The 22,962-nt window shown below is 32.3% G+C and overlaps 2 protein-coding genes across 10 annotated transcripts in view; both read right to left on the bottom strand.

Annotated features, from left to right (window-relative positions):
* Positions 1-14,071, bottom strand: part of LOC126916983 (E3 ubiquitin-protein ligase MIB1) — a 441,377-nt gene extending 427,306 nt beyond the window's left edge. For 6 of the 8 annotated variants that reach the window (XM_050723361.1, XM_050723367.1, XM_050723366.1 and 3 more), the window contains exons 1-8: positions 13,857-14,070; positions 12,702-13,049; positions 12,416-12,616; positions 12,175-12,294; positions 11,761-12,090; positions 11,515-11,662; positions 11,193-11,434; positions 10,850-11,047 (exon numbers count right to left, since the gene is read on the bottom strand). In XM_050723361.1, the coding sequence (XP_050579318.1) occupies positions 10,850-11,047; positions 11,193-11,434; positions 11,515-11,662; positions 11,761-12,090; positions 12,175-12,294; positions 12,416-12,616; positions 12,702-13,049; positions 13,857-13,958 (1,689 nt within the window). In that variant the 5' untranslated portion in view covers positions 13,959-14,070. Of the gene's footprint in view, positions 1-10,849; positions 11,048-11,192; positions 11,435-11,514; positions 11,663-11,760; positions 12,091-12,174; positions 12,295-12,415; positions 12,617-12,701; positions 13,050-13,856 lie in introns of all 8 variants that reach the window. The other 2 variants (XM_050723359.1, XM_050723360.1) reach the window with 1 other exon arrangement.
* Positions 14,072-15,311: 1,240 nt separating this feature from the next.
* On the bottom strand, positions 15,312-22,536 carry LOC126916740 (AP-3 complex subunit delta-1). 2 transcript variants are annotated; one of them, XM_050722828.1, is made up of 15 exons: positions 22,518-22,536; positions 22,111-22,404; positions 21,904-21,999; positions 21,699-21,827; positions 20,870-21,280; positions 20,355-20,428; positions 19,620-20,063; positions 19,320-19,547; positions 19,082-19,244; positions 18,792-18,974; positions 18,150-18,534; positions 17,806-18,074; positions 17,116-17,688; positions 16,523-16,948; positions 15,312-16,429 (listed from the first exon to the last, which is right to left on the bottom strand). In XM_050722828.1, the coding sequence occupies exons 2-15, from the start codon at positions 22,204-22,206 to the stop codon at positions 16,337-16,339; spliced, it is 3,570 nt and encodes a 1,189-aa protein (XP_050578785.1). In that variant the 5' UTR covers positions 22,207-22,404; positions 22,518-22,536; the 3' UTR covers positions 15,312-16,336. The 2 variants fall into 2 exon arrangements, with proteins under 2 accessions (XP_050578785.1, XP_050578784.1); XM_050722827.1 differs by lacking the exon at positions 22,518-22,536 and having other exon boundaries at positions 22,111-22,451.
* Between the last annotated feature and the right edge of the window lie 426 nt (positions 22,537-22,962).

Raw genomic sequence — 22,962 nt, 5'->3', positions numbered from 1 at the left:
CCCAGGATAAAACCAGAACTGACAACGGACCGTAAAAAGTAGAAAGAAGTAGCAAGATTCGAGCACCAAGGGACGAGAAACAGACAGATCGAAGCATCAGTTTCTATCTATAGAAGAAATTCATTTCGTGGAGGAAACCGGTTCTCCAGGATCCCAAGTTTCAAAAGGTTCCGCTGCGCGAAAATTCCGCACTAGTACAAACATACTCAAGTTTTGCGGGTTGAGTGCAGCAGCCCGTCACTTGCACGGTCGCCATTCTACAGAAACCTCCCCCTAAGTACTTGAGTACAACAGGCACCGTCGACTAAGAGTTTGTTGCTGTTTCTTGTTCCCGTACCTTCGCCTGCTGAAGAACTCCTAATGCCCGGTGTAAGTTTAACGCTGCTCGTCGGTTCGTACAGGCCATCTCGCTTCGTTATTACAGCTTTCGATAAACACTTTCGACCTTGTTTTGTTAGAGAGAGAGAGAGAGAGAAGGAGGGAAAGCGGAGGAACTGAGAACAGATTGCAAAGCTTTTGCCGGACGATTCGAAATATGCATCGAGTAATTGGTTGTTAAACCATCGAGGGCTAAGGGGTGAAAAAAAGGAGTGTAGAAGTTGCGTAGTGGTAATATTATTAGGAAATATGAACAAAGTAAGTTGATGTTTCGTCAAGGCACAAAAAGCGTACCTATTAAGTGAATAGATATGTTACACAAGTTGAAGTGGAAGAAGTAGAAAGGAAACAGATTATTATCATAATATAATGAATTTCCTTGAACTTCGTGATATTAAAAGATGTAAAAGGTGGAGAAATAATAATAGAAAGATATTAAATAAACTAATAAACTGGGGTACTTTTTCATAATCACTATGCGAATGCAATAAAATTCAATGATGTAAATTGATTAGGAAGAAATTGACAAATAAAACAGGAGAGAATGAACTTTACGCCAAAGCATAATCATCCACGAAAGTCTTTATATAACATAGGAAAGGATCATTTTTCCAAACCACCATTTAATATATTTGCTTATTAGTATACGGGATGATAATGATTATTTTATAACAGAATATATCACAGTACGGAAATATTTAAAATAAATCGTGTATCTCACCAAAGTGTTATTGTTTCAGATTACGACACGATTTTAAACAGAATTCAACGAATTTCAAGTATCATTGCTAAAAGAATTCATTCTAAAAGATAACCGCCCTACGAAGATGGAACATAACTAAACGAGAATTTAGCTATTTGAATATGATTCGCGCTAATGTTCGCGTATTCGACACACGAAATTTATTTGCCAGTGAACGTTTAAAATATTACAGTTTAGATCGTGAAAGCTTTCATCGTCTAAAAAGATTGCGATACACGAGCTAAAACAGTCTCAGAAAAGTACTTTACTGGCATGTACGTGGCTACATCTAACTTTACTTAAGGCAAGATGGTTAAACTAGAAAGTTAATTTGAACGTTGCGCTCTGGTTACTCCTGATTTCAGAAATGTAATACTATCCTTGCGAAAGCTAAACTCTGCAGAAGTACTAATGCAACGCATTAGCCTTTAAAAGGTGGTACTAGTATCTTAGAAATTTCAGATATGCCTCGATAATTCATACTTTCTCCCCTCTAATATCAAATACCTGTCAATTAAAAAAAAAATGATAATCTTTACAGAAATATAGCGGACGCAAATTACAGAATTACAGGAACAAGAACGAAATAAATTTTATCGTTTCATTTTTTACCCAACTCACTGAAGTAAACGAACGTGCGTTATCTATCCGCCACAGGTAATGAAATTTCACTTTTAAGAGTTTTAGAATTAGCTTTGACTCATGGTATGTTCCACTAGCATAACTCATACGATTAATATTACAGCTCTCTAGTTTATACAAGAATTCTTTTCCACGTTCTATGCGTACACATGATAAATCAGATTTCATGTCTTTTATAAAAGAGCAATTCTAAAATCCAACATATTGTCAACGAATTCCACGTAAAACCTATCTTTTCACTTATACTCCGCCGCGTAAAGCCTTAAATTTTAACGTAAGTTATATTTTTAGTAGAAAATTATAGCTTCGAATTTCAAATTCAAATTTATAGCTTCGAGAAGTCTCCTCGAACGCGAATCTCTCTTCCTTTAGAAGACACGATTTTCCGAGCAATTTCATACAAAGGCGAAGAAAAGAGGTAACGTTCTCGTTCTATCTTTTACCGCCGCCTCTGTCTTTATATGTTTCCATCCTACGCATTTAAACAAGCGAAATATCTTCCAATATACATATGTCAAAATATCCTTCAGGGAATAAAATAAAAAAAAAAAATACAGCGAGACAAGAGCTTACACGACTATCCAGGATAACGTCATTAATTCTTCCTTTAACGAAACGAAGCTGGCAGCGATGTTTCTATTCTATCATATTCAAATGGCGAACACTCGGGAAACGCTTTCAAGTGTTCTCGGAGCATGGTACAAAAGATGACTGGCACACTAACCACTGGTCTAGACCATGGAGCACAGACCGTAACTGTAAAAATAATCAACGTGTAGCTCGTCTACTTCGCTACTAACAGCGTAATACCCTGGCCGTTTTACGATCCTCTTTTGCCGACATTTCAAGCCCGACAACGTACACTGCATCCACACATATACATACATGTACAAAACATGTGCAACCTCCAGTCGTGGTCCTTTATATCGACCAACTTCTACACACAACCACGACTTAAATTCCGGACTAACAAAAATTGTAACCAACATAGAATAACTAGCATCCTGTGTGTGTCTACGTGTATTAAAGTCGTTTGCGCGGAATAAAGGTTTGCAGCCCGGAGCCAATTTTAAATTCTCCCCGATAACAAGATTATACGCGCGCCGCTTGAATTTTGTTTTACAGTGCTCTTCCCCTTAGACGTATCGCGCACCAAAAATTACAAATAAATTCATTCTCGCCATCAATTTCGCGGGATAACCGGAAGCAATACGAGGAATTTCGTTTTCCTTCTACATGCAGGAAATTTCGATGTTTGAAATGGAAATGCGCCGCGCTGTTTCGCTAACTCCGTTACCGACGAACATTTTATAGATATATTCGTCGATTCGTTCGACACGTGCATTTTTCAACCTCTACAGAGGGAAATTCCCTTCGAGTTTACGCAAACAAGAAAACTTAAAACTCGCTGGAAAGAATGATTTAAAAACGATGAAGGAATTTCAAGCTGAATTACCGATAGGAAAAGCCTGAAACTTTGAATCTTTATTTATATCATTTCGTTGCTTGCATATGTACGAAGAGGAAGAACACGGTGAGACACATTTTTCGCTTCTTTACAGAAAGGCAGCAAAATAAGTTCAATACGTTGTCATAACTCTCGTGTTATCACAATTCTTCTCTCTCTTTCTCTCTTCGGATTTTTAAAGATATTACTCGTAATATTCAGACATCGAGGATGTTAAAAATATCGTATGTCGGCTTCTGCGAAAATTCGCCAACCGAACGTCTTTAGATGTAACAGGTCCTTTTCACTTTGAGCCATCTCGGAATAAACTAAGTAGTTAACTCGAAAAGTAAAAAAGGAAAAAAATAAGAAAAGCCATTCTCTCGTCTTATTTACTTTCTTGCTTCTTTCATAAAACTTCTCTGTCCTCGGGTTAACTTAATAAAACACGAAACGCAACGCAACGTCGCGTCGCCTGGTTGCGCTATTCAAACGTCTTGCTTGTTTGATGCTAACCTTTGAGAAAGAGTACTTTACAAAGAATCTGACGGTTACAAGGAGGGCGGCTCGAGATTCTGCGAAAGCCCTCTGCGAAACTACATAAAGAATGAAAAAGAATACGCCTTTGGGGTGTGATGCGGATCTCTCTGCAAAAGCAAAGTGTTAAATCCGTTTATGTCAGCAATCTATTCAAGTATTTATATAAAACGTTCTGTCCAAGTCCACGAGGGATTGACCGGCAAACAGAGTCGCTTCTCTTTATCTAACGCTGAACCTATTTTCTATTCCGAAAGAAGATGAGCAGCCAATGCACGGTGAGAGATTTGGTGCACAGCGCGTGGTTACGCTTCGTTCCCATACATATCCCCGTAACACCAAAATGAATGTCTGGCAACCCCGAATCTGAGTAGCGCTTTTCTGGATGAACATTATGCTTAATAGCGGCGGAATAAAGATTGCAGGAAGCGCGCCGAGATATTTCGCATGCATGGTACGTGTTAACTTAAGGAACGCGTTTCGCGAGTAAACATATTTCTGAGAGGGGCGGTCGCGTGAAATTTAAAACAAGCCGCGACAATACATGCTTCGCTACAATTTCTTAGCTCTCGCGCTCCTTTCATACCGAAAAATACCAATCTCCCAAATACCTGTTTACTCTTGTATTTTACAGGATAACGTATCTCGCGTCTCTGTAAACTGGCTTTTAGGATTTTGTTGGAATTAGTTGAACAAATAATACCGTAATCCTGGGAATGTCGCGATCCACTTCACACGATGAGTTTACTGTCTCGTCTTCGTGCACGTAAATAATTTCTCACTCGAGTCTAGCAGTTTAATGAAATTTTATGATAACGCAACAAAAAAAAAGGATATAAAATATACACATATAGAATGGCCATATTTTCTGTGTCATCGTCTTCCTGCTTCTCCATGAAATTATCAAGCAGTTTATTAAAACGAAGATAGATGCTGATTTGTATTTAAGCTAAATCGCAGCTATCACGGCGCTTTATTTATCGTGGCACTGTCGTAAGACGAGCTTTAAGAGCCAACATTTTACGCAGCGATTCAAGGACCGATATTTTTCCCCCGTTTATCAACAAATGGTCCCCCATTGTTAAGTCTTTTCCAAGGACAATATCGTCACCGTCAGTGACGATACGTTTTTGAAGCATTCTTGTCTCTTAATCAACGAGCCAGCTTTCGTGCAACCGGCCACAACAACCTCTACCCTGTCTAACATGGTACGACGTCGCTTACACCCACCATTACTGCACCGTAACTAGATCGTATAGTTGCAAGTAAAATTCGTAATCAGATAGAGCGAATTAGCAATTCCTGTATTCCTCTCGATGAACATGTTTGTTCTCTCATGAGGATCGTGTTTAGTGGTATCAACTCGCAGTGGTTACAATACGAAGATTACACGGAAAAATATAGCATACGTTTTGGCAGATGAAAACAAGTATTTTAACGAGAATTGAAATAAAAATTCATATAATCGAAACGCGTCTTCGTCGATCTTCTCATTTCTACGCCACTTGGTGAATAAAAGGAAATTCTTTAACTTAACGCAATTGGAAAAGGTTTGGAATGAGTTTCGGTTCAAGGACGTAAGCCTCGCAAAGATAGCCATAGAAAGTTACATTTGGATGTTTTTCTGCGTCCTTGTACAGAAATTTCACTGTTCCTTATGCAAAGCGTACAGGGCAGTAACGAATTTATCAAATTTCTGCCAAAGCGTTCTAAGACTGACGCAGAAAATCAGCCATAAACCGGAACGGAAGATTCGCTCGAAATCCGCAAACAACAGGCGGCGTTACGTTTCTCGTAGCGTGCGCTAAATCACTCATCAGCAAAAGTGGCAATAATCTAAAGATTTACGAGGCGATCGCCGCTGCAGAAGGGCGTAACGCTTCACTCGTGACTCGAATTCCCCAGCCAGTTGAATTATCTATCTTTGGCATAGCCCTTTTCGACCGATCACAAGCGATATTCCTCGAGCGCGATCGGCCGCACGAAGCGGACATTTTCTTTCAGGCCGCGCCATCAGCCAAGAGCGTTACTTCTGTCGACTCTGCACCAAGGGGAATATTGTCGCTGTCAGCGAATATGTTTTATAGCGGCATCGCACCAGGATGCGGCTCTAGCCTAGCAGGTACACCGGTCGTGAGATAGATTGAGCGAGCAGAGAAAAGAGACGAAAAGGAAGAGGAAGAGAGAAGACGAAGAAAGAAAGAGAAAAAAGACGCCGTATACCATTCTGCTAGGTGGGTATTGGATTTGTAATAGGGGCCATACGGGCTATAGGCACACCACTCTTCCAACTCCTACCTCGCCCCATGTCGAAATTGCGAACCATTTTCTCGGATAGAAGACGTCGCAGCGGCGCAAAGTCTCCTAGCTCGACTGAATGCATTATTCGCACGACGGAGCAAAGGGCTACCGGGTGTCTCGTTCTTACTTCATCCCCTACCAACCCCTTCGGATCACGCGGTTGACCGAATACAAAGACGATACTCTCAAAACCTGTTCGCGTTTTATACTCGGATTGATCGTATTTTCAATAGTAATGCATTGGCAAATTCGCGAACGTTTCTGAATAATTAGACGGCGGATTTTTTCACGTTTATGGGAATTTTAAAATTACAAACAAGCGTATTGAATGCATATAATATAAAGATATATAAGATACCCAAAGTATGCCGCTGGTTGTAATATTTAACGAGCGAAAGAAATCTCTGCCTAGATTCTATTTCTTTGGTAAAAGTTCCGCGCGAATATCCGCAGTCTAACGATAATGAACGAACGATCTAGATAGAGTAGAGGTTACTCTTTCATTCGTGGGATTTCCAAATTTATGGGACGATCGTTATTAATTGGCCAGATTAAATCGTTAAAAAATAATCGTCATAAACATCGGCTATGCGGTTTCGCTCGTACGATTACGCGGCGATACCGATTACCACGGTTTATTCGCCAGATTTATTTAACTGTATTGATCAACGTAGCGGACACGATCGACTTCAATTATAGTGCGCGCAATAATGCTGATCGTGTTCGTGAAATAAAATGGTTGAAACACGCTGTCCAAGAGATCGAGTTGACAAAATATGGTTTCTACGAAACGATTAGTCGTCATTAGTAAATTATAATGATCCCCTTTAGCATCACGATTGTCTACTTTTCGATTAACCAAGCAACGATTCGATCATGCGACAACATTCGTCGGTGAATAAAGATATCGATCTATTCGCATCTGTACAAACTATATGAACGCTTGAAGAAATCTCATATAAACGTGTTATACGTCAGACAACAGTACAGTGCACATGCAACTTGAAATTACTTAATTTTAATTCATTGGCAACTGGCGCGTGTATTTCAAAAGCGTCACAACTCAAAATAATTCAGTCCCATGTTAGAAGAACGTGAGATTCGTGAAAAGAGGATTTCAAGGGGTAAGAGTAGAAAATTATTACAAATTGCAAAAATAAGCATTATTTTTTTGCAAGCATTATACGTTTGGTAGACAATTTTCTTGCAAGCTTCCAAAATAATTTCTCGCGTTTCTTGGGATCTTTTCGCTTTTCTATCTTCGACGACTAGTTGGAATCATTCAATCCCATATGACAATAATAATTCCGTATATTTTTACTATATGATTTAGATCGTTCAAAGCTTCGAGAGTGAAAATTCGGCTGATCTGGTGGAAAATTTGATACTTCGAGTAGAAGATCTTTAAAATGTTCTTGTTTCAGAGAGATGTAAACAAGTTCTTAAAGAAAATCGTACGCCTTATATAAACTTGGTATATTGCAGCGGTACACAGCTAACTGATCAACCCGCAGCCCTTAAAAACGTCCTTGATTTACGTTTACTGTTAATTTATACCATTTCGCGCGGTGATTATGAAAATGAGAGGACGCATTACCTAACTTTCTTAATTACTTTCCTTACCTGTGAAAAGAGCGTTATACGAACACAAGGTTTTGCAATAATTTATTGTAATTGCTAGTGTGCTGGCGTTTCAAAGAATCTCTAATATGCCCGTTTAATGAATCCTCTCGACGAGGTTCGAGCCTCAACGACTTAACTTCCAAGATTCTAAAAATTTAGAAGAATACGAACGCGAAGGAAACTCTTGAATGATCAAAGAGTCTGAAAAATAATTATTTCTGCGCAGTACTCGCAAGCTATAACTCCTCGTAATGTCATCCCTCTATATTGGAATTGATTTTCAACAAAAATTTTCTAACGATGGTTAAAGTTACTAACTGATTAAAATTATAACATATTAAGTGAACATACCGCTACATTTTATCGCAGATACTTGATCGATATGGTAGAAAATACTCTTTGAAATATCAAAACCACGTAAATATTCGTTTGAAATTATCGAGGAGTTTATACAAGCTTACGATGATCATTCACTTAAAGAAGAGAGTTTGTACTTGTATGTGAGTGGATCGGTGCAAGAAGCTAAGATGGAATCCAGGAATGTACATTCAGCTCGCAGATACACGAAAATAAGTTAAAGTTCTAAGCGAGTTCGAGATTAGTTCTAAGCAAGACCTCGTTGAATCCCGGCAAGGCTCGTGCTTCAACATTAGATTCAGGACAAGATCTAGGGTAAGATTAAAACCGAGAGCCTTTATAAATCTGAAGAGAATTGCGCTAGACTTAAAACGAGACGTTAATAAATCCTGGTAAGCGCAAAAATAGATATGACGCGAAGAAAATAACCGAGCGTCCGAAAACTCTTAAGCGGTAGTGTACAAGCTTCTTAAGTATAAAGCCGCGTAACTTGGTGTCCGAAAATCGTCTTCTATCCAAAACTTCATCTGAAACCGAGCGTGCGTATCCTTCCTCCGTTTCGAGTTCTTAAAACGTTTCGTGTTATGATAGTGGCTCGGGATAGGCTGAAAGGACAGTATTATCTGGGAGGGGAAAAATGCGAGAAACAAAAGGGGAAGTCGATCCTCGAGAGCGTATTCCAAGCACGTAAGTGTTGTTTATCGCAGAAAACGCTCCCAGTTGTCTTCAGGTTTGAATTGTTTCGAAGGAAAATAGAAATTCTCTGTGTTATACCCCATTGCCCGGACACCAAATGTACAGAGAGCGGGGCTTGATTATGCGCAACACGTATTCTCAAACACAATCCTGCGACACTCGTAACGCAGGTGGAATTCGAGGCTTCCTCCAGGCAGATAACTGAATTAATTAAGTCTCCTGCAAATGAGGAGATACCCATGTAACAAAGGTGAATTAACACTAATTCACATTCGTACGTGGAACTCTGTCTGTGCACGACGATGACGACGACGACGACGACGGTGATGACAACGACGACCTTACGGTTCCGGAGACTGAGTAATTAAGCCGAGGTAGAAAAATTCGCAGTAGACACGCGAAATTGCCCACTAGCGGAATAAAAAATTAAATAACCATACTGAATGTTCCATATGTAAGAGATTTTTCGAATTAACAATGACGAAACACGTACAACACATACATGTGTATATGTATGTTTTTATAGGTTCAATAATATGAGAAGTATATATTATTGAAATTTTAAATAATGATCGCTCGTGTATAAAAGCATAAATTTATTTTTCCGTAAATTATATAAATCATAGGTAATCTACATGATATTCAATATATTACTACTTATATAAAATAAATAGGAATTATATTTTCTTAATTAATCGTGAGATAAACGTAAAAGTTAACGTTTTATGCTTCAGAAGTTGTTAACAAAAATGTATGTTAAACATTAGTTTTACTTACTTTAAATAATAATTAGTCAATAGTTTGCGAAATGTTTCTATTGCTCGAATGCAAATAAAATTATAATAATGTAATGCTATAAACCCTATCGTAATTAGATTTAAAATAATTGCACTATTTTAAACAAATAAGTGTAACGCGATAAATTTCGCTATTAATTAGTAACAGTATCGAAAACATATAGAAGAACGAGATAATATGATAACAATAATATCAACTCCCTAAAATTCTATTAAACCATAACAAAAATAAGAGCAGGTAATCAAAAACCAAGTCACAAGGTCCGTATACTAAATTCTAGAAAATACAATGAACTTATAGATAACTTCTGATGTATAATAATAATAAAATTGAAAATTCATTAATGTTAAAGGAAACATTGTGGAAATACGTTCTATTTGTGTAATTAAAAATAATGAATGAAAAAGAAATAATGCAATAAAATTTGATATTAAAATTATACTATGATTGAAATTCAAAAAAGCTACGAATCAAAACTTTTCGAAATGCTTAAACTAACAGATAAGCAATCGAATGAAAATTTAAGTATATAAGAAGCTAAATATAAGGAAAGGAAAGTGAATCCATATTGTCATAAATCACTGAGAAGTAACGTAATCGTAAATAATTCATCTTAAAATATTTCTAAAATTACAATTCTCTTTTTTTATTAGAATTTTATAGATATAATGTATATACCATATTGTAATGAAATTTAATGGAAAAAAAATTAGAAATCAAATAATAAGTAAACTTTTGAGATTGCAATTTATTCAAATGTAATAGCATCGAAATAAAAATACTGTGTAAATCTATCATAAAGAGTGATTATTAAGAATGACTGCCCAATATCTATATTATGTATATCCTATTCTAGAAATACAACGTATCTCCAATAATCACTCTATATATATTAATAAGAAAAGTGTATATATTGAATTAAAATATCAATATATTGTATTTTTAATTTTCTTTATTTTACCGAAATTATTACACAAGAAACAATAGATTTACTAATATATTATAGTGCAAGTAATGTAATTTCCAAAAGCTAAAAGAGACTTATATTAATCAATAAGTCACTACTATAATATATAAATTTAATTAAAAGTATTAACAATATTTAATATTAATCTCTCCAATTATAATATTAAATCTATTAAGTTCGGTGTTCAATAATATTTTTACTTTTAAATCAATTAAAATTTCGTAAAGAAATTTAAAAGTCCTATACTAAACTTATATACATAAGAAAATGTATATAGGAACAAATATATCGAAAAGGAAATGCGTGTAAAAATATACATATTGGAAAGGATATACATGTAAAAATACATATTATTACTTACCTGCAAACTTGGGTGGCATCCCAACTCCAATAACGTGCGCACTACACCGGCATGTCCTTTATTAACCGCGATGTGGAGGGCAGTTTGGCGTCTTTTATTTCTAGCATTCAAATCAGCTCCAGCACCAGCTAATAATGCCATTACGCCCGGTTCATCTCCGAATGCTGCATGATGTACAGCTCTATCTCCATCTTTATCCTAAATGTATCATAAATCGTTTACTTTCAATATACCTAATAATTAAGTATCCTTAAATATATAACTTTCCAATGGTAATATATATATATTGCATAGATTATTCTTAAAATAATAATAAATTAAAAAACCTTAGTTCTCTTCTTACCTCAATTTCAACATCTGCTTTATAACGGAGGAGAATTTTAATGACTTCTAGGTGACCATTTTGACTTGCCGCTTGTAAAGCAGTATGACCCGAAAATACGCCATTCACATCAGCTTCGGGTCTCTTTAAACATTCTTCGCATTTAACTGCATCACCATTCGCAGCAGTTTTTACTAACTCTTCATTAACATCGCTCGAAACATGCGTTTCAAACAATTTTTTTAACAACGCTGATAGACGTTCTGAAAAATTTTTTAAATGTTAATCTCTCTCCCAAATTTTAGGAAATGATGCAAATAAATTAAATACATTTTAAACATACCCCCACTGCTATTTCCTGGTACACTACCATCACTACTTGCAACTTTGGTAACTGCTTGAGGATTATATGTCCAAGATGTACTACAAACTTCTACTTTTAAATCCCCATCGTGATAAATTTGCAAAACTCTACCAATCTTTCCCATAGTCTATAAAAACATAAATATTATACAATATTATACATATTATTTAAAATTAATTTGTATTTTTGTAAAATCTATATTCTAGAGAATTTTATATAATGTACCGGTGCCATTGCTTCAGCCCATTCACCATGACCTCGTTGAAGTCGTTTTATTTTTTCTATATCGTTACATATTTGTACCAAATCACCAACCGCAAATGTTTGGTTGTCAGAACTTGAACTAGTAACAGGGACTGGTATTTGTACTTTTGTCAATACAGCAGGGTTGAAGGTCCATCGATTTCCACTTGGGTAGGACACAACAATATCGTGATCTTCATCAATACCAACAACAGTCCCTGTAGTACCAAGACACTCAAACATACCATCCGTCCAACCACCATGCCCGTGTTGTAACGATTGTACGATTTCTAATTCTAAATCAACATTAACCTACAAAACAAACAACTTTATTTATTACTTTTATTTTTAGGAATTTTATTATATTGTTTTATAGTAATCATGATATTCAATAACCTGATCTCCAATTTGTAATCCATGGGCGCCAGTGCGACCTGGACCCTGTTCACCTAATAGTGGTAAATGATATCTGTAAACTGTTTGGCCTTTAGCATCATTAACAACTTTTAAATCCGCCTGAAACATTAACAATCACTAATTGTCCATATTATTCTTTAAATATATATACTTACTCTTATAATTCACATAGCTACGTCTGATTTATGATAGTACTTAATAATTTATCTTTTAAACTAACCATTCCTTCAAAACCAACGCGATACAAATTTTTGGCACCATTATCCCATATAACATAGGCTGCCGAACGTGGACTAGCTGCAGACCAATCTTGAATTTCATTAACTTTACCTCTTCGACCATTTCCACCATCTTGATCTTCCCACTGCCAATCAACACCTCTTACAACTCTGGCACCAGGAAATATACCACGAATTGCAATCTAACATCATATATAAAAAGATAAGTTATATTACTATTATAATGATGATGATACTAATATAACATTTAAAGAAGTGAATTAATACCTTTTTGCTTTTACGTCGTGGCTCCAATAATACTCTTTCACTTCCAGGTGTTGCTATACGATAAAATCTATGTCTTAAGTGATGCTTGTCTCCGTGATAACAAATAGAACAAAGGTCATAATTCCCACATTCTGCACATTTCCAACGAATTCCAAAAATTGGTTGTTGTCTGCACGTATCACACATTGTTCCATCATGTTTTACGCCAGTCGGAGCTGAATCCAAAATTCGAAGATCAAATGCACCAGAACAGCGATAATTAGCTGCTGTACCATTATCCCAAACAACAACTACTTCTTCTGGAGATTCAAAATTTCTAACAGTTCCTACATGACCTTCTCCTCCATCCTGTCATATTGAAAAATTATACTTAAAACATATTTATGACCATAAACATAGAAAAAACTCAATAGTAAAAGTCTATTTATATCCCAAAAAAGAATGAAATACAAAATTTTCAAAATTATTGAAACAGAAACAAGACAAATTAAAAATAGTTCTTATCGTTTAAAGTGCATGAAAATTAATTACGACAAAAGAAAATAATGTATACAAAACAAAGTAAATCATAACATAAGAACTAAATATTCGGTCTTATATACATATATAACATAATTATACAAAACGTTTTAATAAAGTAAATTACTAAAACTATATTAATAAACTATACATAGAACATAATAAATATACATAAGAGCTTTCCAACAATAAATTAAACGAATATTAAGTATGATGCAATAACCTTAACGGACATGGAATATTATAAAAAAATAAAATGTATATCATATGTTATGTGAAAATATAAATAGAAAAATGTGAATCCTGTCTTTAAAATAGCACCCTTCACAAATGTAATATAATATCTTAATTAAAAATTATATTAAAACCAGTTAACCTCTTTACTAACATGTTTACCTCACTTCCTCACTTCCATATACATAAAAGTTTTCCAACAATAAATTAAACGAATATTAAGTATAATGCAATAACCTTAACGGACATGGAATATTATAAAAAAATAAAATGTATATCATATGTTATGTGAAAATATAAATAGAAAAATGTGAATCCTGTCTTTAAAATAGCATCCTTCACAAATGTAATATAATATCTTAATTAAAAATTATATTAAAACCAGTTAACCTCTTTACTAACCTGTTTACCCCACTTCCATTCGGGTCCACGGATGACTCGGGCTCCGACACCCTCCATCATAAATCGCGTTGTACGAGTACCGGTACTCGCACCAGCCTCCATAATTCATTGGCAACAAAATTTCAATTAATAACACGAAAATAATAAAGAACGCGATACTCTTACCATGCACTAACACTAAAAAATACCGCCATATTAAACTAATGTCAAAACATGTTATACCAACCTTTTATGTGAATGCGACTTATCCATCGGATCTTAAAAATATTTATTTTATAATATTATTACATAATAATCTAAACTTTTGTTGCTATATAAGTTGAATCAACTGAATATATCATAGTATATCATACTGAATACATTTCATCAGCTGAATATATTTCATGCAACAAAGTTGCAAATCTAGGGAATTTTATGATACTACATGTATCACGAAAAATATCATTCTTTATTTGGATGAATTTTCCAATCAATTCTCATTGAGAATTATAAGTAAATAAAAAAATATCATTAAATCCAATTTTATTCAAATAAAAACCGAGCAACGTTAATGTTTACAATTTCGGAGCTTTATTTTGATTGTTTAAAGATTTATATCATATTTTCTATATATTTAATTATCAACAAAAAGATACATTGCAATATTTAAAGCAAAATTAATGCTCATTTATAAATTTAAACATTTACTTACCACAAAAAATTGAATTATAAGTAGATATAATTCATATAAAAAGTATTGTATTTTATATCTCTTTTAATAAGAAAAAATTTTTTACATAAAACATATTTTCAAAGATAAAATCTATATTTTTATATATATCAAGTACAAAGAGTAAGACAATTTTTATGAATAAATTTAACAGATCATTATTATTCGTAAAAACGAATATTTTTTTATAAACATCAGTATACATAAACTACAATCGATGTAAAACATGATGTCAATAATCTTCGTAAACTAATAGTATATTTAATATTATATATAAATGCAAAAAGGAAACAAAAAGTTATTTGGCTTAAATATATTTTCACACTATTATATGTTTGAAGGACGAAGTTATTCATTAATCTTTTTTTGGCACAGTAAATGTTATTACAACAGAACATGAAAATTTGTTTTCAAAAATAGCAATAAAAAAAGTAACAGTTCAAAAATTTACATTTAAAGAAAAAGTATTTAAAGCAAGAAGTTCAATATTCATATTATTGATACACAATATTTCTATTCGTCGCGATTTAAATCTGTCTAAAGGCTTAGATATTAATTCCAATTTTTATAAATCATTTACTGGCATTTATGCTGTTAATATTTTTTCAATTATTGATCAGCACTTATTTATTGTTTATGACTTCAAATCATAAGTTTAATGTTAATATAGAGAGGAGTAATGTATAATTAAATTACTTTCTTATAGAACGTCTTTTTACGTAAATGAGATTAATTTTTGGAAGATATTTAAAATAAAGATATTGTTTATAGCATACAAGTATTGGCTATTTACATTTGGTGTTCCATGTGTTCATATTGCATATTTATATGCTTATCATAAAACCTTATGTGTATTAAATTATTGATATTACAAAGTCATTACATGAAGAAAGTATACACTCCGCTGAGAAACATCGATGTACATTCACACGAGTCGCGAGTATCCATGATGTATTTTACAGTTTAATCAGTAGTTCAACAACGTAATTATGATATTAATCCTTCAATAAACACAAAATTGAAGATATCAGTGTATAAGTAGTTAATTTTTAATGTACAATATTTGTAATTTATTAAGATATTTTGGGTTACTTTACAGATGAATACTCTCTACAAATAATATTTCACATAAAAAGTTTATTATACTTCTCCTTCACTTTGGCAAAATAGTTTAGTATTTCAATATTCTGAGCTATACAAACATGTTTTATTTATATTAATATGAAACATGACTAATTTTTAAGAAAATTGTCATTAATATGTAATATTTACATATAGTAAATTACACAGAAACTTCTCGATTTGAAACTTCTATTTGAAGTTAAATGATAAAGTTTATTAAAATAAATATTTCATTTTATAATCTACTATCTTATTATTGCACTTGAGTTCATAAACTGAAATTGCATGCAAATAAAATAAACTACTTCCTTTCTGATGTCTTCAATTTCTGATAATAAATCTCTCTTCCCTCTTCTTAAAACTTTATCTTACATACACATATAGATAATTATACATGTGTCTATTTATACACATACATGTGTATGTTTACATGCATATGTTAGAAATTTGTTTACCTAAATTAGATGTAAAGTTTAGATAAGATCTTTTTCTGAAAATATTTGATAAGTTTGCGGATACGATTTCTATAGCCATTATTTTATATATATAATATAGAATGTTCATTTTACTATTAAGTTACGCAATGAACACGGCTGCAATGAATGAGGATAGGACTCATAAAATACGGACACTTCAGTTTATTTCAATATTATGTTAGAATCCTTAAAATTTCTTCTCCAATTCCTGACAATAACGTGTTATTGTCACCTTTACCTTCAATTACCAAATTGCCTGATGACTTCTATAAAAGAAAATTGTATTTTTGTTACATTTACTGTTTTATTAAAATCACTATTAATGCTAAATGTTAAGAAGTAAAATATATTTGTCTTACGTTATACTTTAATAAAAGGCACACATGATGTCCTTTCAAAGAATGTCCATATAAAGATGCAGTATCGTTGATTTGTTCCACAAGTGTAAGATTACATTTACAACAAATTAAATTTAAAATAATATCAAAATCTTGAGAAAGGACAATTTCTTTCCTAACTTTGTATACAAGTTGACCACTTTTAAGTAATTCTGTTAATATATCCTTATGTGAAAGATGGCCAACCATGAACTTACTGCAAGTTAAATGCATAGTAAAGTCAAGTTTCTCTTGCAATGTACTTTCTTTGCTTTCTAACATATATGTAAGCGTGCCTCTCAACCTCTGAGCAAATGTTACATCTGAAATTAAAATAGTAAACTGTGTCTCTTTACTGGTTTGTGGAGACAGTTGAAATGGCAGTTTTATACCAAATTCATCTCCAATCTGAAAGAATAGCATATTTATTAAAATTAATTCTTTATTTTGTTGCCACGCAAGTTAAATATCGTACATAACGTAAGAAATAGCAATTATCAAAGTAAGAAATAATATACTCAGTTGTAAAATTATACAGTTTTTGCTTTGTTTCTTCATTGTACATATTAACTTACATTTCTCATTAATCTCAATGACGATGTATCTGGAACATCAAAAACTAATTCCTTTACAAGCTTCTGACAATTATTCGTAATGAGTATTGACGCAACTAATTTATTTGACTCGTGAGGAACTTGTTTCAATTCGTATGTTATAGATAGCACTTTATTTTTAGCTAATTCTTCGTACGAAGTAACTGGTTCTAAAATTGTATTATCTTCAGAATTTGAAAAATTATATCTTAAATCTGGTAATATTTCTTTAGACGGTGTCGAGATTCCAGCGGTTTCTTCATAATCTGAAGATTTTTTTAAAGATTCTTTTTTAATTTTCGATCTTTTTGATTTTCTATGCTTCGAGTCCTCATCTGTTTTTTTATGCTTTTCTTGACTTTTTGACTTCTTGCGTTTAGCATCTTTCCATTCTGATTCCTTTTCACTGAAAACCTCCGTATATTCATTAGCAACAGGTGGCTGAATATTTCCTGTGGAAGTATTATTTTCTAACCACATATCAGTAAGTTGTAACTGATTGTCATAACGTTTTCCTTTAACTTCTTTAACTTTCTTCTTTGATTTTTTATGCCCCTAATAAATAAAATATAATAAAACTATATTTAATTTTGAACTAATAACTTCTTTATTAAAAATAAAATTTATAATTAATATATTATAACTTTTTAAACAAAAGAAGAAATATATTACTTTTTCCTTTTTCTTTCCTTTAGATTCAGTAGTTTCTTGAACTAAATTATTTTCATTAACTCTATGTTCTGATACAGGTAATCTTTCATCATCCCTCAAAGGTAGATCCAAATCGATATTTAAGGCTCTGTGTGGGTCATTTACATCCACATGATCATAATCATCGCTATCACTTAATTCTGCACCTGGTGGCAATTCACCAATCCCAGTATTTACCACCTGAATAGGATAAATATCATCCTGTTCATCTTCTGAAGTAGGCTTTTTACCTAAAGATTGTAAAGTTTACAATTTAAGATAATATAATTATCATGAACGCATATACATGCAAGATTTAAACATACTTTTCTTAGTCTTCTTCTTCTTTTTGCCATGTACTTTGTATCTTTTATGATTATTCGTAATTTTTAAAGAAACTGGAATATCTAATTCCGTTACAGGAATGTTTTCAAACTCCTCATAAATATTTGATGAGTTATGATATGATGTGGAATTCTTGAATGTGCCTTTTAAATAATGTGGATTGTTTTGTTGTTCTAATTTTCTAGCTTCACGTCGTTTTTGAAGTTCCTCTGCTGATGGTTCATTAAATTCTCGTTTAGGATAGGAGTCGTTCATTTTCTCCGTCTTAACGAAAATATCATTCATATCTTGATCTTCTGAATCTGAACTTTCTGATGGTGGATCATTAATCCATGAGTCTAAATCCAGATCCTCAGGAATTGGCACCTAAACAAAGTAAGATAATGTATATAAATAATAATTATTATTATTTTTTAGTTTATTTCTGCTAACAATAAAAAAAACAGACATCTAATATTAATTTGAACATTACATTCAATACATAAAATGTACGAAAAAAATATAAAAAATCAATACACAGGAAATTAATAACAATGATATGATTTTATAGAATGTGTTTTTCGAAGCAAATGAAAAAAATCTTGACTAATAAAATTACATGAAAACATATAAATAATAATTACCTTTCTTTGTGCTTTTGGTGCAACAGGATTAAGCTCTCCTTCAAATGCTTCCATTAATTCTTCTGCCAAAGCAGGACTTTCTTTTAAACATTCAAGTAAAACCAATACAGAACTAGACCTTTCTTGAACTTCTAAATCCCCGCTGCATACAAATGCAGCTATTTTATCTTTCAGTGCAAAAATCTATAAAATACAACAAAATTTATGTATAATTCTGAAATGAACATAATTTAATACAATACATTAATAATTAGATAAATAATAATTTTTGTATTTGTAGATTATTTTACCTGTTCCATAGTCTCTGTATCTCCATCTTTTACAGCTTCACATAATGTTGCTGTTGCAAGTTTTAAAATATTATGAACATAAACGGCTTGAATATGTCCTGGTAAACTAGAAGCTTGTGATCGTAACATTGATTGTAATGTTGCTATAGGATCCTCTAGTTCACTGTTAATGTAATATATTATTAATTACATTTTAAGCAGAAAAGTAATACAAGTCAGAAACTATATTATAGAATACCTAGAAAATTCTCCACAAATCCATGCAGCAGCGTATAAAACTTCAGACATTGTTGCTCTTGGTTGACCTGTTAAAAGGTATGAATTTTCTAGCAATAAGGCACATTGTTGAACTGCATATTTTCGTATAGCTTGGACACGAATTGCTACATCGAGTAATTGAGTTGCTACTAATGGTCCATGTTTGGTACCTTCCATTCTTGTAAGTTCAACCAGTACAGATATGTACCTATAAATGTGGATAAATATTATGTAAATGTAAAATATATTTTAACAAATATGAACTTGGTGATCACTTTACCATTCAAAATAAGTAACAAATTGGTAATTATTCTGCGAACATATCTGAATAATTTTTGAGAGTAATTCATCTCTGTAAGCAGTGCCTTCAGCTTTATCCATATGCACCATTAACTTTTTAACTATCTCCATTAAATTCTTTTTTGAAACCATTCCATATAGTAAATCCAAGGCACGCAATCTTATACTTTCATCTTTATCATCCAAGCATTGCATTATAAGATCTTTGTGAGCTTGTACACTTTTTGGATGAGTTTTTAAAATTTTCGACATTGCTAACAATCCCAAATATTTTAAATTTTGATCAGAATCTTCTATCAATATCCTCAATTTTTGAACACATAACTGTATCGAATCAGAATGGTTTGGCATGCCAGATGAAATTGAAATTAATACAGCTATTACTGTATTTATACATTCATATAGTAGGGACATTGCAGATGTACTAAAAACCGGTAATATCATATAATTAGTATAACATTACACAATTATAATAATTATATCACTAATTAATCATTTGAAAAATTAAATTGCAAAATACAATAAATTACATAATTTATCATTTAGGATTTATTTAATGACAAAGAAATATGAATACAAAAACTTAAAAGAAAATAAATATCTAAATAAATTTTCCATGTTAGGAGCAGTAAAATATTAAACTATTCCGCAAGCAGTGAACAAACCTGCAAACCCAATATATTGGTTTACATTTAGACAAAAATACATGAAATACCTGTGTATCAAATTTGTAAGGGGTTCTATTAATTTTTTGCCAAGCCTAGGTTCTAGAGGTGTCAATGCGCCAAACTGGAAATATAATTGCAATCTAAGAAATATGATGATATTTAACATATGAATATTGCTAAACATAGTTTACACTTTACAACATGTAATGTAATCATTCGTGGATACATATTAGAAATAAATACAAGCTACTAATGCATACTACAGCTAATGTCTATAATTTACTATATTTTGGTAATGAAAAGATGATCAACTAATATGAAAACCTTGAAATCAGGTCAATTAGTGGTTGAGTAAGTCGCCGACCCATTTTCGGCTCAATCAGTGTTATAGTGGAGAACTGAGCATGTGAAACAAGACCAATATTATTTGGCTCATGTTCAACGTATGTGTATACATATATATGTATGGATACAAATATTCATTAATTATAACAATGAGCCTATATCTTCATTAATCTGTTTCACTTTGTTAATATAAGACTAAAAGCTAATATTCACTTACCAGCTTAATAATTTTTATCAGCATCCAATTGTTGGTGGATGTAGTCATAAGTTTGAAAAAAACAGGTGCTAAACTTAGATAGTTTTTTGGATTTTTTCTTGCCAATTCACAAACTACATTAACAGCAGCACTTTGTACACCACTATCAGGATCTTCCAACTTTTCTTTCAATCTAGGAAATGCAGGCCGCAAGGCCTCTGGAAATCGTAAGAAGACTTTGTACATCATTAGTACAGCTTTCTTGCGTAGATACGGCTTTGTAGATGTTAATAATGTCATTATATCATTAACTAAATCACGTGCAAGATCTGAACTTATGAAGCAAGACAGACCACTCAGAGCTAAACCAGCATCATACTGGTTTTGACTATTTAAATCTTTGCGAATCATATTGGTAGTTAACATCAACAGCTGCAATAAATCAACACTTTTTATTTGTCAAAATTGATTTAATTATTCTATACTAATTCAGAATCTTTAGAAACCTGACAAATCTTCTTTATATGTCATAACAGAACTTACGAAATAATTACTCTTTACTTACATATAATATAAATTATAAATATTCATGCAGTGTTACTTTCATATATCTAAATAACAAAATATCCATTGTAATATAATATTGACCAAAATAGAATACAATATTAATTTAATAAACATACATCATGAAAATTCTTCAAATGGATATTTTATCATATCTGTTCACAAAAAATTACTAAAAAAAATGAATATGCAAAATAAAATATATGTCTGATAGCAGAGTATGTAAAATGTTTATCAGATTTCTTAAAAACTTAAATTTTATCTCAATTTTTGAATAATGTCATACTTCTGTATCTGCATGAAAACTTTGACTTGCCGCCAAATATCCAATTCGTTTATATGTAAATTTTGCAGATGACATCACCTCGATTATGTTGAAACCAGCCCAGCTAATATCATACCCTAACATTTGAAGCTAAACAAGTTAAAACATATTATATTAATGATGTTAAAAATGTATCTAGTGACAAATTATATACATCTGAACTTACATATGTTAGCTTTGCCACAGCATTTGCTTTGACTGCTACATTATCTTGTCGCAATTCTTGTTTAATTTCTTCTATACATTGTGCAATATATTTTGCCTACAACAATATGATACATATTTAAATGAAAATATGTATTAATAATTCGACTAAGGTTATGTCTGTAATAAATATTTGAGAGTAATATGCCAAACGTAATTACAAATTTACCTCATTTTCTTTATTGTTTCTAATTCCACGTACTAAATCGGTCAGATTTTTATCGAACATACGTTCAAAGTTCCCTTTTACTTTACGCAAAGCCATAATGGCATTTAAAAAATAAATAGTATATTCCAGTATCACTTAAAAGCTTTCCTTCTACATCCGCCTAATATTCCGACTTAATCGGATAACTTGCTCCGATTGCATTACCGTATGTTAGAAACCTTAAACTTCAATCACAGTCTTACATTTACATTTTTTGACAGATCGGCGGATAAGAAAGTCCCACGGCGATCAAACCTAAGAATTGTCACAAATAGACAAACCACTCAACAATTCATTCATCGTATACAAAATTTTCTAAATATAAAATTCCTAAATATTGTAAAATTGCAAATTTGCTAGTTACAAACCGTTTGTTTCGATTGGTTATTTAATACAAAAATATAAAGCGCACTAAATCAAAATGATTCTATATTTAATGTCAAGTTTAGAATGAATAAATAATAATTTAATGAAAATTTAATCGAAATAAATTAATGCCGTTCAAAATTTATCTTAGCAGTAACAACAGATAATCGTGTTAAAATTTTATCCCCCCCCCCAATATATTTTATATATTATAATATTCGATTTTTAACATGTAAGTTTAATATATATCAAGCTTTAATGTTGTTGACATGTACAATACACTGATCATATCTCAAATATAAATGAAAAAGGTGTAATAAAGATATTTTTCAATAAATACTTTATTATTCTGATTATTACAAAATATATTTAACTTTATGTTGTACAGTTGCATCCTATTACATGAAATAAGTACTACCAATTATTGAAGTCCATACACGTATAGTC

Source organism: Bombus affinis, chromosome 5, assembly GCF_024516045.1.
Source record: "Bombus affinis isolate iyBomAffi1 chromosome 5, iyBomAffi1.2, whole genome shotgun sequence".
Taxonomy (NCBI): Eukaryota; Metazoa; Arthropoda; class Insecta; order Hymenoptera; family Apidae; genus Bombus; species Bombus affinis.
This window is presented reverse-complemented; position numbering and strand designations above follow the sequence as displayed.